Source organism: Neophocaena asiaeorientalis, unplaced genomic scaffold (assembly GCF_003031525.2).
Source record: "Neophocaena asiaeorientalis asiaeorientalis breed wild unplaced genomic scaffold, Neophocaena_asiaeorientalis_V1.1 scaffold197, whole genome shotgun sequence".
NCBI classification, from domain to species: domain Eukaryota; kingdom Metazoa; phylum Chordata; class Mammalia; order Artiodactyla; family Phocoenidae; genus Neophocaena; species Neophocaena asiaeorientalis.
In genome coordinates, this window is record NW_020174703.1 from 649951 (window position 1) to 664737 (window position 14787).

The 14787-nt window shown below is 36.2% G+C and overlaps 1 protein-coding gene across 2 annotated transcripts in view; it reads left to right on the forward strand.

The window, feature by feature from the left end:
* The window catches only part of NSUN3 (NOP2/Sun RNA methyltransferase 3), a 53377-nt gene that overhangs the window by 34180 nt on the left and 4410 nt on the right, over positions 1 to 14787 (forward strand). The window contains exon 6 of one of the 2 annotated variants that reach the window (XM_024759186.1): positions 4792 to 4866. The exons of the other annotated variant lie outside the window; for it this stretch is intronic. Within the exon in view, the coding sequence (XP_024614954.1) occupies positions 4792 to 4864 (73 nt within the window). The 3' untranslated portion in view covers positions 4865 to 4866. The remainder of the gene's footprint in view (positions 1 to 4791; positions 4867 to 14787) is intronic. 2 annotated transcript variants of the gene reach the window in all.

Genomic DNA, 14787 nt, shown 5'->3' on the forward strand with positions numbered 1-14787 from the left:
CTATAGGATTTTATTTGAAGAAGTTTCTTGTTACTAAAAATAAATTATTAAAATAAAATAAAAGTCTGCACCATTGTAAAGCAATTATACTCCAATAAAGATGTAAAAAAAGAAAAAAAATAAAAGTCTGAAAAACTATTTTAAACCAGTGATAAACAATCTCTATTCATTTATAAACACATCTGCCATGGGCCAAAATCAAGTCAATTCTGGTGGTTTTGTTGAACGCTTTTTAATTCTTTTTCTTTGTATGAGTGAAGAGACTATATCTGATAGTAGATCAAAGACCCTGTCTTAAAGTTTGGCAGGCCTAAAGTCGTCTATTGTCACTCTTCTCTAATTTAAGGAACACAAAACTGGATTCCTCACGTTCAGTCTTAGCAGAGAGCTTTTAATTCCTAACCCACCCTCCCATAGCATCTAAATGAGGTAATTAACTGTTGGGAAGATGTGCTAAACTTGTACATCTTGTACAAGTAGAAACTGATAATAAATATGTTAAAACTTGTCATTTATAATCTATTTCAGGAGTGTCTAGTGTCATTGCTCTGCTCTACCGGTATTACATAAAAAATATCTCTTCTTCAAGGTAAAAACTTGCTGCCAGTAGGGAGAAGGTAATTATCAGCATAGTTTTGTTTCTTAGGCTGACAAAGGAATAGCTACTGGATATGGTGTTTCTGAAAATAGCAAGCTTGGTCATGTTTCTTTATCTTGAATTTACAGAACTTCTTTGATAATAAACAGTTTAATATCTAGAAATTTGATTACTTACTGTGAGCATAGTGAAGATTACCCTCAAGGGTTGCAAAATTATACTTTTAAAACTGATGATAGCACTGGGTAACTATCCACCTAGAAATATCTGTGTTTTAGATACTTAAAGTACCTGAAACTTAATTTTGCATCTCCATTTATTTGATAAATTGTACATGAACTTCAACTTTTCACCTTAATGTTTTCTTTGGTTGTAGAACATAATAGTGGTAGGGATTTTTTTATTTGATTTCTTGCCCAGGCTGCTGTTTGCCAGCAGAAGTAGTAAACTGATACAAACAGAGTGATATGATGAAAAACAGGCAGTGGGAAAATGAAAGAAATGGGAATTGCTGAAAAGGAACAAAAAAAGAAAATTGGAAAGGAATGCTAGAAGCGAACAATGAAACATGGGAGAAAATATATGAAATGGTAAGAAAAAGTAAATGAAACAGAACTCCCCAAAATGGTTAAAGGAAGAAAAGATATGAAATGTTGTGGAATTAAACTTTTAGGGTTGGGGGCAGACAAAAAGGGAACAACTTAGAGATAAAAGCTTTATGGAGCTCATAACAGTTGGTTAAAGTTATCGTTTTACCATTTGTTAAATTTTGTAGTATTCAAAATATTTCTATTGGTACATCAAATTAGGCTTATATATATATATATATATTTAACATCTTTATTGGAGTATAATTGCGTTACAATGGTGTGTTAGTTTCTGCTTTATAACAAAGTGAATCAGTTGTACATATACATATGTTCCCATATCTCTTCCCTCTTGCGTCTCCCTTTCCTTCCTTTTAAATCAGACTTCCTGTCCTCCCCCCCCTGCACCCCCACCACCTCCTTTGTTAATTTCCCTTATGTTACTAGAAAGGCAGTGTCAGGGATAATATTTGTTTTTAAATATGTCTTAACTGCATTTTTGGTACCACATATCTTAATTTTAAAATAGTGACCATGGTTTCTATAGAGTCAAGTTAACTTACTAAAAGGTACCAAACTTTTCCACTCAGTGAGAAATGAGAGCACAAGCAGTAACCTTCATTAACAGATTACTTTCTGTAGGAGTTTATTGTTGGCAAGAGGAAAAATCTTTTTTTCTCATTTTTATAAATTACTTGTTGGCAAAAGCTTTATTATTATTCTTTTTCCTAAATGAAGCCTCTGGCCTCTATTATTTCTATCTGTTCTATATTGTAAGAGTTGTAGGTTGCTTGAGCTGTTCCCTACTCAGAAATTTTTGAGTGTTAGTTGCAATTCAATATATTCCTTTGTTTTACACTGAAAAGTTCTCTTGTTGACCCACCTCTTGATTAAGGTAACATTTATTCATTCACTTATTTTAAAAAAATGTATTTTGAGAAGATACTTTCCAGTTGTGCTATATATAAAAAATACAAAATGAATATAGCATAAACCCTGTTTTCAAGGAGCTGGAAATTTATTGCTTGGGAAAAACAGAAGAGGGAGGAATTCCATGGGGAATCAGTGAAGGTTTCAGAGACTAAGTGAGCTTTGAAGTGGGTCTGGAAAGATGAATAAAAGTTCTCCTGGTCAAAAAGAAACTGAAAAATAATTTTTGTAAGCATTAGAACTTACTAAGCACCTAGAGAGATGGGACAGAGAATCATCAGGGATCCAGGCCCTGTCTATCTTCTACCTTATGGTCCTATGGTCCAGAGTGACAATTCCAGCTCTTACTGTTTAATCTGCATTGCAAGTAGTAAGAAAGAGCAAAAGAGCACACCTCACATTACTTCCACTCACTTCTTATGGGTCAGACTTAGACATATGACTACCTTTAGTGAAAGGCAGTTTAGGAAATTAGCCTTAGCTGTACCCAGTTAAAAATTCCATTACTATAGAAGGAAGTGAGAACAGATATTGAACAATTAGAAGTGTCTGCCACAAGCTGGAAATCCCTTGATCAGATAACACCGGAGTATGCAAAGAAAATTAATAAGAAAATCCTTTAGCAAGAGAACCAATTTGAAAGATTTCACAGTAATCAAGAAGTAGATGACAAAGGCCTTAACTGAGTGAATGGGATAGGAATACAGATATGTGGTCAGATTTGCAAGATATTTTCAATGGAGAATTAATAGGATTTGGTGGTTGATTGGTTCTGGAGTGGGAAGAAAAGGAAGGTGTCAAGGAAAACTGTAGAACTCTACTGCACGGATTTGAATCCTGGTTTGGACACTTACTGAGTGGCCTCATACAAGTTGCTTAACACTCTTGCCTTAGTTACCTCATCTGCAAAGTGAGAATAATAACTTAATTGAAAGATTGAATGAGATAACATATGTAAAACATCTAACTTTAGGAAAAAAAGATAAACCAAGGATAAAATTATAGGGCAGACTGATATTTAAGGGATAGGAAGAAGAGGAAAGGTAGATAAGGAGGCTAAAAGGGAACCTCAGAGAAGTAGGAGATGAACAAGGAAAGAGTAGTGTCCGGGAAGACAAAGTGAGAGAAGGTTTCTCGAAGTTGAGGATGAATGACAGAATCAAATAGTATGGTGAGATGAATGGAAAAATAAACCTCTTAACTTAGGCTAGCTTTGTACTCATTTTATCAGTAAGCTTCTGAGGAAAACAGATATTTTAATATATCATTTAGAGTTGTGGAAACAAAATTTGGTTAAAGGAATTTATCAGATTGTTTGGAATATCTACAAATTATTCCAAATTATTGGAAATTTTAATGGAGTAACTGCCTTTGAATTTCTAACCATTGAGTCTAATTTGTTAAAATTCTTTAAAACTATGATTTTGATGTCAGTCTGAGATGAAGAGTTTCAAATTATGTCTCAGCATGAGGTATTTGCTTTCATTTACCTCATCATAAATTCAGTGCAATAGCACTTTAATAGGTAAAGGTTGCATGCTCTATAAAATGAGCAGGTAGCCAAGATTCTCAAGTCATAGCTTCAGACCTACTAATTCTTAGTTTCTTTTTATTAAAAGTGCCTAAAGGTCTGTAGTTATTCTTTACCTTCAATGAGTATTTGGGACAGTTGGGATGATAAAATGTATGCATGTAGCATCCTCTTTCTTATTGCCCTAGATTCCATACTTATTTTAGCAATTGTAATAATTTGCTTCAGGGTATATACAGCAGTGGTAAAGCTTGCGGTCCTTTTCCTGGTATTAGATTAAGGTGCATTAATTAGCTGTGTAACTTCAGGCAAGTCACTGAGTCTTTGTGACCCTCCATTTGATAAATTGGGTCAGACTATTTACCTTGTATACCTCATAAGGTTTTATTAAGACTCCATCTGTGAAGTGCTCTTTAAGTTAAGCACCAAATAAACATAAGGCAGTGTTATTAATTAGGCTGGTGACCTGTTCCTCACTAGGTTAACATAGGAATCAGCATCTCATTTGATTTTTGGACCAAATCCACATTCCCATTAATTCAGGAATATTCTGTCCTAAAGAAAAAGAATTTCCTCATGGAGAAATATGTGTGTGCAATGTCCTCTGGAAGCATTTCACCTTTTTCAGCTTTGGATTTAGTTTTTGTCATTCGGGCAGTAAGATACAAAGACCACAAGTAGTTTTCATATATTTTTCATGTTATTAATTAGATAACTTTTTAATGTAAGTTGCAAATAACCTTATAAAGTAGCCGTTTACAGAATTTCTGAAACATTACTTGAATATTAAATGGCTACAAGGGACCAATTGCAGGATTGATGCTCCTATGCTCGTTTTAAGTTTTAAAAATTACTCTATTCTTACTTGGTTTAAAAAAATGTTTAATGCTAGAGTTTCTAAGATGAAGGGTACAAGCTTGCTAATATTGTGTCAATGAAGGGATTTTTCAGTCTATTTCACTTGATTACTTCCCCATATTTACATCTGAAAGAATGGTTGATGTTGCCTTGATGCTTTAATGGTGACACAGAAGGGACATGAAGAAAGATGAGAAATAAGTATATTATTCACAGTAGGATTTACCTGTAATCTGAATTTTTCAAGAATCCAGACATCTGTGATTGTTTTACTTCTGCACCAGAAGTTGTGGTAGAGGCTGTGCCTGTAACTTCGAACATGTCACTGGAAGACGTAAAAAGACGATGCTTGTCCCTTAATGGTAAGTCGTAGGAATTCATGTAAGGGGAGAAAATCACTTTTCTTGCTTTGGTCAAAAGATGGCAGTATTGCTGTGCTGATTGTTTTCTTACGCAGTTTGGGCTGTTTTTTTTTAATGCAAAAAACACTTAAATTTAGTGATCTAATTAACAATGACCCTTCCAACAGCATGCCAAATTTCTAATCGAAGACCAGAAGAATAGACCAGAAAATGGAATTTATCTTTTTAAAATGTATTAGGGTTGCTTTAGTAGCTATTTGTAAAAATAGCATTCTCTAAGACTCAGATTTGCCGGAGGAAAAGAGGACACCCTGCATCATGTTTTCAATTTTGGTTAGGTTTGAAATACCCTCCCTTTGGAACTTTGATGACTGTCAGGGTTCCAAGATGTTTTCGAGGGTTTTTTTGTTTTGTTTTGTTTGTTTGTTTTTAGTTTTTAAAGGTCATTGAAGCTTCTGTTTTCATTAAGGCAATACTTATTTTTCTTCAAGGTGTTAAAATCAGGTAATTGTTTTTCTTTTTTTTCCTTGGTCATTATAGTTATTTGTTGGTAGTTGGAAGACTGTGTGAACTAGTCTGGAAGTGTAAAGGTGGTTTCCCTTTTTTTCCTGGGAAAGCAGCATGTTCTCACCTTGTTTCTAAGCCAGTATTATAAATGGCTCTTGGGGATTGATTCTCTGTTTTTCTCTAAGATCTTTAAAGGATAGAGAAATTCAATGAAAAGCACTTAAAAAAATGACAAAATGGACTTCTGAAAAAAAAAAGCCTTCATTATTGATTGTATAAAGTGTTCTTTAAAAAATACAAACATACAAAACACTTTTGGGAGGGGGTAATGGGGAAGAACCTTAGTGTATTGAAAGAACACAAAACAATCCAGCTGTTTTTCTTACTTTATATTAGAATAAGAAAATACTGATAGATTCTGCTCAGAATTCTGCTTTTTTTTAAGGTGACATAGTATGTATTTGTTATATCACATCACCCACTTCCCTCAGTAGGATCTGGGGCAGCACCCTGTAATCAAACTTTAATATGTTTTCAGCAAAACGTTCGAGTAGTTTTACCACGTGGGCTCAGTCTTGACCATAAATAGCCTTACATCAATTTAGGTCAAATGTTGAGGCCAGATGAATCTGACACAAACTTAAGAAAAAAGCTGTAGTTTGCAGAGCTTTTTGGATTTCACGATGGCGTGTAAGAGATAGCACATCTGAAGTGCCATTCAGGTCTACTCTGTGAACCGCCAAAAATCAATTAAGGTTTTCTATTTGTAAATGGGGAAAATTTAATTTAACGTTATATTCTGTTTAATGTTTTCTTTTTTAGAATATGTTTTGTTTTGAGCTGCTTCATTAGCTAGGTGGTTTAAGTGCAGAACGCATTTCAGCCTATTCCATAATACACTGAAAGACAAAGATTTGGAAAAATTTGTACAGCTCGTATCTGCCGTAAAGCAACAGGGTATCTGGTGTACATTCTGTGGCAAGAAGGCCATCATTCTTTTCCTGTTAGGGGTGCTGTGGTAAAAGCATTTCCCACTCTTATTTTATCCTATATTGTTAATCAAGATCAGCTTTACTTCCTGCAGTGCTATTGTGAGATAGAATCTTATTTCATACTTCAAGTAGGGTTAAGCCTGATCAGCTCTTAGGTGGGAGGCTTCTGAGGGGAATATATGTGTTTCAGGGAAGTGTGAGGGGGAGTGTATTATGTGGCAACTCTGCTTCCTTTAGAAGTACTTCCCCCAGCTCTGCATTATAGCTGGACATGGTGTGTTGAATAATATATAAAACCCAAGATAATGTCTACTAGTTCCCATTTCAGTTTAAAGTATTAGGTTAGCCTTCCACCTAATCTGATCAAAACAATACTTTTCTTCATCTACTGTAGTTAATCATAACATCTTTTTCTGCCTTATACTGATAAGTATGACTAGAAATCACTGCTGACCATCTCTCTGCCATCAGTTATAATTCAGTAGTAAAGAATGCCCATCTTAATTCAACTTGTAATTTCATGCAGTATAGTTAGTGTTATAGCACAAGTGAAAAATATCCCATTATTCAGGATCTTGTTAAGCTGTGAAACATGTAGTCCTTGAGAAGCCAAGGTACACAGCTCATTTGGAAAAGGTTAGCAGAGGATACCATTATGCCAAAATGGATGTTGCTTAGCTAGTTGTTTAGTTTTACCTCCTCTTATTAAAAAAAACAAACAAACTACATGACACAGAAATTTACACAAGCATAGAGCAACCTTTTGCCTTCTACCAGATCCCAGATCCAGCACTTTTTGTTTTCCTTCTCTAATCCTGACATGTTTTTATATGGTCATTACCACAACTTTGCCAGTTTATTAGTATTATTCAAGTCTAACTTTTTTTTTTTTTTCTGCGGTACGCGGGCCTCTCACTGTTGTGGCTTCTCCCGTTGCGGAGCACAGGCTCCAGACGCACAGGCTCAGCGGCCATGGCTCACGGGCCTAGTTGCTTTGTGGCATGTGGGATCCTCCCGGACCGGGGCATGAACCCGTGTCCCCCTGCATCGGCAGGTGGACTCTCAACCACTGCGCCACCAGGGAAGCCCCAAGTCTAACTTTTAAATGTTTTTACCCCTCCAGAATTTAAAATTTCTTACTTGGCTTGTTAAGACCTAGTAAACAGTATCTTTCTTCTGTTCTGATTGTCATAATTTCTCTCCTGAAGCAACACAACCTTTCTCACACCCTACTGTCTACTGTCCTTAAAAAAAGGACCATTTTTAAAAAGCCTTTTAAAAATGCTTTTCATGACTTGGATGAAACCTATCCAAATTAATTAATTAATATAATAATTACGTGGTTCTTATGGGCTATTTCAAAATATATGTAACTGGTTATGGAAGCAAATGATTTATCCTAGACACTACAGAATAAAATAATTCTCAGTATAGAAAAGTCTTGGCTATATGAACTCTGGGAGTGAGTTTTTTTTTTTTTCCGTATTACCTGTTTTCCTTGATCTTTGAATACAAAATTATGGTATTTTTTGAAATCTGTAACTACTACAAGCAAAAGGGCAAAAATGGTATTTAAACAGCAATCATTAGCAGCAAAACGGCAACAACCATTTGATAGGAATCTCTTCACATTTTGCCCTAGGACGTTGAGATTAACCCAATTTGTAAAAAAGCCTTTGTGTTGCCACACACAGTTTCCTTGTTAAGAAATTAATGTGGCCAGTTAAGTTATACCAACCTAATTTTAGAAAGATAAATTATGAGTGTTGGGATGAAGACAGAGCAGAAGAATCAGCCAACGTTGGCAACATTATAGAAATTAATTGAAATTTGCATCAAGCCAGGAACATACTGTTTGTAAATGATGAGGCTTCTATGTACTTTTGTACAACTGTAATGAGAAAGAATCATACTTACTTGATTAGGCATTGGTTTTGCTGACTGTGGAACTAGGATCAAAATAAATCCTTTTAATGGGAATTTAAAGATACCCTCATTCAAATTGTATATATCCCTTGCACAATAATCTAACTTTTTTAAAAGAAAATCTTATACTCATTGCTATAGTCAGTAGAAAATGATCCAAAATGAGTGTAGTTGAAACTTGCACAATTTTAGCAAAATCTACCGATGCCTCAGTATGTCACTGTAAAAGAAATTGAAAAGCCATCACCAGGTGTGTGTTAGTTTCCTATTGCTGCTATTAATAACAAATTACCATAAATTTAGTGGCTTAAAATAACACAGATTTAGTATCTTACACTTCTGGAGGTCATAGTTTCAAAATCAAGGTGTTTGCAGAGCTGCGATTTCTTCTGGAGGCTCTAGGGGAGTGCTATAGACCGAAAATTCATATGCTGAAATCCTAATCCCAAAGATGATTGTGTTAGGCCTTTGGGAGATGATTAGGTTATGAGGGTGGAGCACTCATGATGGGATTAGTGCCCTTATAACAGAGCCCTCAGAGTGCTCCCAAGCTCCTACTGCCATGGGAGGACACAGTGGCCATCTATGAACCAGGAGGCAGGTATCCTCAGCAGATGCTGAACCTGCTGGTGCCTTAATCTTTGACTTCCCAGCTTCCTCAACTATGAGAAATAAATGTTTATCGTTTAAACCACCTAGTCTATGGTGTTTTTGTTATAGCGACCCAAACAGACTAAGACAGGGAGAATGATTTCCTTACCTTTTCCAGCTTCTAGATACAGCCCACATTCCTTGGCTTGTGACCTTTGGCTAGCATTCCTGTCACTCCAGCCTTAGCTTCAATCATCACCTCTCTTTCTCTGACTCTCCTGCTTCCCTTTTCTATTTGTAAGGATCTTTGTAATTACATTGGGCCCACTCAGATAATCCAGTGTAATCTTCCCATTTTAAGACCCTTAATTTCATCACATCTGCAAATACCCTTTTGCCATATAATGTGACGTGTTTAAACGTTCTGGGGATTAGGATATGGACATCTTTGTGGGCCATCATTCTTCCTCCCATAGGCTGTTATCCCATAACAGTTCACATCTCTGGTGTCTAGATCTGAGCCTTTTAAAAAAGTTTCTGTGGAGAATATTTAGGAGACAGTGACAAGTAAGAAGACAGGTTAAAAAACTTTTTTTAGAAATTAACAGCAAACACTGAAGGTTAAGTAGGCTTACAGTGGTAAGCTACTGTAAATTGGTAGTCACCTCCCAGTTTTTTTTTATATCAGTAAGTGGATATATGAGAAGACCAGAAATACTGGATACCATACAATTTTAGTTATCTGGACCTCAGGGAATGAGTTTTCTAGAGAGTTAATCCCTTAATAGTCAAATTAAAAGAACAAAAAAAACAACTGACCTCTATGGGAAATTTTCTAATATTTATACTACTGTCATAGCTACCCTTTAATTTGTATTATCGTAGAAATACATGACATGGGTAAAAAATTAAAAATATAAATGAGTTTTTAGTTAAAAGTAATTTACCCCTACCACTCCCCCATCTTCCCCTAGCTTTACTCCTCAGAGCAACCACTTACAATTATTTATACTTTAGTTATTCTTCAGGTCCCTCCTAAACCTCTAAATAATATGTTTATCCTTTATTACTTCATTTATCAACTTTAGACATTGACTACAGGCATACCTTGTTTTATTGTGTTTCTCAGATACTGTGTTTTTACAAATTGAAGGTTTGTGACAACCACGCATCCAACAAGTCTGTTGGCACCATTTTTCCAACAGCCTTTGTTCACTTTGTGTCTCTGTGTCACTTTTAGGTAATTCTAACAATATTTCAAACTTTTCATTATTGTATTTGTTATGGTGATCTTTGATCAGTGATCCTTGATGTTACTATTGCAAAAATTTTACAACTTGCTGAAGGCTCAGATGATGGTTAGCATTTCTCAGCAATAAAGTGTTTTTTAATTAAGGTATGTACATTTTTTTAGACATAATGTTTGCACACTTAATAGACTACAGTATAGTGTAAACATAACTTTTTTATGCACTGGGAAACCAAAAAGTTTGTGACTCACTTTATTGCGATTCACTTTATTTGCTTTATTGTGATCTAGAACCAAACCTGCCATATCTCCGAGGTGTGCCTGCCCTGACTTTTTGCTTGGGCTCATCTCACTTATACCTCCCTTACCTCTTCACAGCACTCTACAACCTGTGTTCTCACCCTGTTACAGTTTCTCCCTCAGTCAGCTTGGAAACTTAGTACTTCACACTTAGATCTACATTTCTTGTTCTGTTAACGGTAGAAAGTCTCTCTAAACACACTTCGAGCTTTATTCTTTTTTGAAATAATCAGAGCAATAGCTCTTGGTTTCTCTTTTTGTAATAATAACAATATTTACATCCCCGCCCCATCTTACATTTCTCCCCTCTACTTCCCAGTGTCTTATACCTGCACCTTTATGTTTATGTTGTCAGGGTTGACGGTATTCTTTCTGAGATTTTATAATCTGTTCTGAAACATTACTAAGATAAGTTTATGGAATGATTCTGAACATTGAGGACCAATAATCAATATATGTTGTTTTATTCACTGCAGAATGGACTAATACATTAGAATTAAATTTCCTTCTCTATTGGTTCGGTGTTGTGATCAGAATGACACTGAGAGGAATATTTTCTTATAATCAGATTAGATGGAACAGACTCTCTCTCTCTTTTCTTCTCCCCCTTACACACCCACCCCAGGCGCATGTATCAAATCTTCAAAGTTTTCTCAGTTTTCAGTCATTTCATCTCTTTTCTCCCTTCTCACTTCTCCCTGGAGTCTCCCTCTCCTTCTCATCTGGAGTAGTTACCCTCTAAGGGCTCCCATGCAGTTATCATTCTGGGGCTTCACTCCCTTCATTGTTCTCCTATGTGGCGTTCACTGTTTTCTGTGTCACAGTTCCCTTCTCTCTTGATTTACCTCCTCATTCTGCTAGAGGGAAAGTTTCTGAGTCATCAGATATCTGAAAGTTTCTGTCTCCCTCCTATATATTTATTTGACAGTGTGGCAGTAAATAGCATCCACTTTAAATTGCCTTTTTCCCAGGATTTGGAGTACGCTACTCCACAGATGCCAGTCTGATTCCTGGACCCTTAGAGGCAACCAGTTCTTCTCTCTGGAGGCATTTAGCATTTTTCCTTTGTTCTCAAAGTTCTAAAATTTAACAATAATGCATCTAACTGTGGATGTTTTTCATTCACTATAAGGTTGGAGTTTTGACAGTATTGTGTCAGACCCTCTGCACCCTCTCCTCTTAGCTCCCTGATCTCATCTTACCCTACCACCACTTTCTTCCCTGTGCTACAGTCACACTGGCCTCCTCCTTCCTCAGACATGTCTGAGGGTCTTTGCACTGGCTACTCCTTTTGTGCAGAATGCTCTTTCCTCAAATATCTACATGGCCCACTTCCTTACCTTCTCTTCTCGGGTCTTTGTTCAGATGTCACTTCTTGAAGTGTCATCCTATTCTAATTATCCTACTTAAAACTGCAATCCCTGTTACCATCCAGGCACTCCTAATCCTCTTACCTTGATTTAATTTTCTTTATAGAATCTATCACTAAATTAAAAAATAAGCAAACTGTGATATTGTGAATATGTATTTCATCTTTGTTCCTGGTTCCAGGCCAGAGCTCCTAAAACCCTTGTAATTTCCTAAGTGATAAGAGTGATAGGAACGTCTTTTGTTATAATATCTGGCTTTGGTAAGGGTGAAAGGAGCAACTTTTATTATTCATAACAAGCCCTTTCAACCGTACCTGAGTTTATGTTAATGTGACTTTGGGGCAGCCCCTAAGGATGGGGGACTGGTTGCCAGGGGAACTGACTGTATAATTAGAGGGTTGGAACTTTCAGCTCCACCCCTGCCCCTCTTTAGGGATGGGAGAGGGGCTGGAGATGGAGTTTAATCACCAGTGGCCAATGATTTAATCAATTACACCTATTTAATGAAGCCTCTAAAAAACCGTCACTGAAGAGATTTGCAGGACTTTCAGGGTGGAGAGGAGGTGTTGGGAGGGTGGTGTGCCTGGAGAGGGCATACTTTGCCCTGTGCATCTCTTCCATCTGGCTGTTACTGCATTGTATCTTGTAATAATAAATCAGTAACATAGTAAGTAACAGAGCCATTCTAGAAAATTATTTAACCCAAGGAGGGGTTTGTGGGAACCCCCGTTTTATAACCAGTGTGTCAGAAGTGCCAAAGACTTGGACTTGCAGTTGGCATTCGAAGGACAGTCTGTGGGACCAGGTGGATAGTGTCAGAATTGAAATAAATTGTAGGACATGCAGTCAGTGTTTGCAGAGAATTGGAGGATTGCTTGGTGGGGGAAAACACACGTGCAAACATACATGCATATGTATATATGTGTGTGTATGTGTTTATATATGTATGTGCATATATGTGTAAATACTTTGTATTAGTTTGCTAGGACTACCATAACACAGTACCACAGACTGAATGGCTTAAACAACAGATATTTCTCACAGTGCTGAAAGCTAGAAGTCTGAGATAAAGGTGTCCGCAGGGTTGGTTTCTTCTGAGGCCTCTCTGCTTGGATAGCTGTCTTTGCCCTGTGTCTTCACTTGATCTTCCCTCTGTAATTGTGTCCAAATTTCCTCTTCTTATAAGGACACCAGACATATTGGATTAGGGCCCACCCTAATGACATCATTTTAATAACTTAATTACCTCTTTAAAGATGTTATCTCCAAATACAGTCACATTCTGAGGTATTGGGGGTTATGGCTTCAACATACGAATTTTGAGGGGACACAGTTCAGTCCATGACAGACTTACTTATTTTTGTAGTCTTTCTCCCCCAGCTAGAATGTAAGCTTCATGAAACTGAGGGTTTTTTTTTTTATTGTTGTTGTTCTATTTCAGTGTATACCCAACATCTAGAACAATGCCCATAATAGATGCTGAATAAATAATAATGGATATTCTAGCCTTATGATGAGCTATTTTAATCTGAACACTTCTTTTCATCTCTAGAAAATTCTTATTTCACTAATTCAAGTCCCCCTCCCCCAATTCTCTGTACTATCTTTCCAGTACTCCTGTTAACTGAAATTTGGACCTGCTTGATTAATCTTCCCTGTGTCATTTTCAGTCCATCTGTTGTTCTGCTTTTTTGGAAGATTTTTCAACCTTAACTTCCAAACACTTCTATAAAATATTATTTTGATAAACATGTGTTTCATTTCAAAGAGCCCTCTTCTTGGTCCTGTTTCATGGCATTCTGTTATTGTTTTGTGGGTCCTGTATTTTTGCTGATCTTTCTGCATTTATAAGGTCTTGTTATGTCTCTTTTGTTCCCTGAAGTTTCTGTTTCTTTGTAGGCCATTTTTTGTTTGTTTCTTTTACTTTTGATCTCACATATTGCGTAAGCATTTCTCACCCTTAATAGTCCTTCATTGTACATTTTTATTTAATAATGGGACAGTAAAGTACTAGGAGGTTTATTTTAGGGGTGATAATTTTTGCCTGGTGATGTCACTTTATGATTTGCTGAATGCAGAGGTCTTTAGTTTGGGGAGGGGGTGCCTTAGGTCTCCCTAAATAGTTTATTCAACTTTCTTAGATTAAAAAGCTTCCAAATTTTAGGGAAGAGGTAAAATTGTCATTATATCAGATAACATGATACTATATATAGAAAATCCTAAAGATTCTGCACAGAAACTCCTAGAACTGATAAACAAAATCAGCAAGGTAGCAGGATACAGGATTAACATACATAAATCGGTTGCATTTCTTTATAGTAACAGTGAAATATCAGAAAGGGAATGTAAAAAAACAATACCTTTTAATATCACAACCCCCCCTCCCAAAATACTTAGGAATAAACCTGACCAAGGAGGTAAAACACTTATATGCTGAGAACTATAAAACTATAAAGGAAATTGAAGATGATTCAAAGAAATGGGAAGATATCCCATGCTCTTGGATTGTAAGAATTAATATTGTTAAATTGGCCATAGCAATCTATAGTTTAAATCCAATCCCTATCAAATTACCCATGACATTTTTCACAGAAGTAGAACAAGTAATCCAAAAATTTATATGGAACCATAAAAGACCCAGAATTGCCAAAGCTATCCTGAGGAACAAAAACAAAGCAGGAGGCATAACCCTCCAAGACTTCAGATAATACTATAAAGTGATAGTAATCAAAACAGCATGGTACTGGCACAAAACAGACATGTGGATCAAGGGAACAGAATAGAGAGCCCAGAAATAAACCCACACACCTATGGTCAATTAATCTTCAACAAAGGAGGCAAGAATATACAACTGGAAGAAAGTCTCTTCAGCAAGTGGTGTTGGGAAAGTTGGACAGCTGCATGTAAATCAGTGAAGTTAGAACACTCCCTCGCACCTAAACAAAAATAAACTCAAAATGGCTTAAAGACTTAAACGTAAGAATGA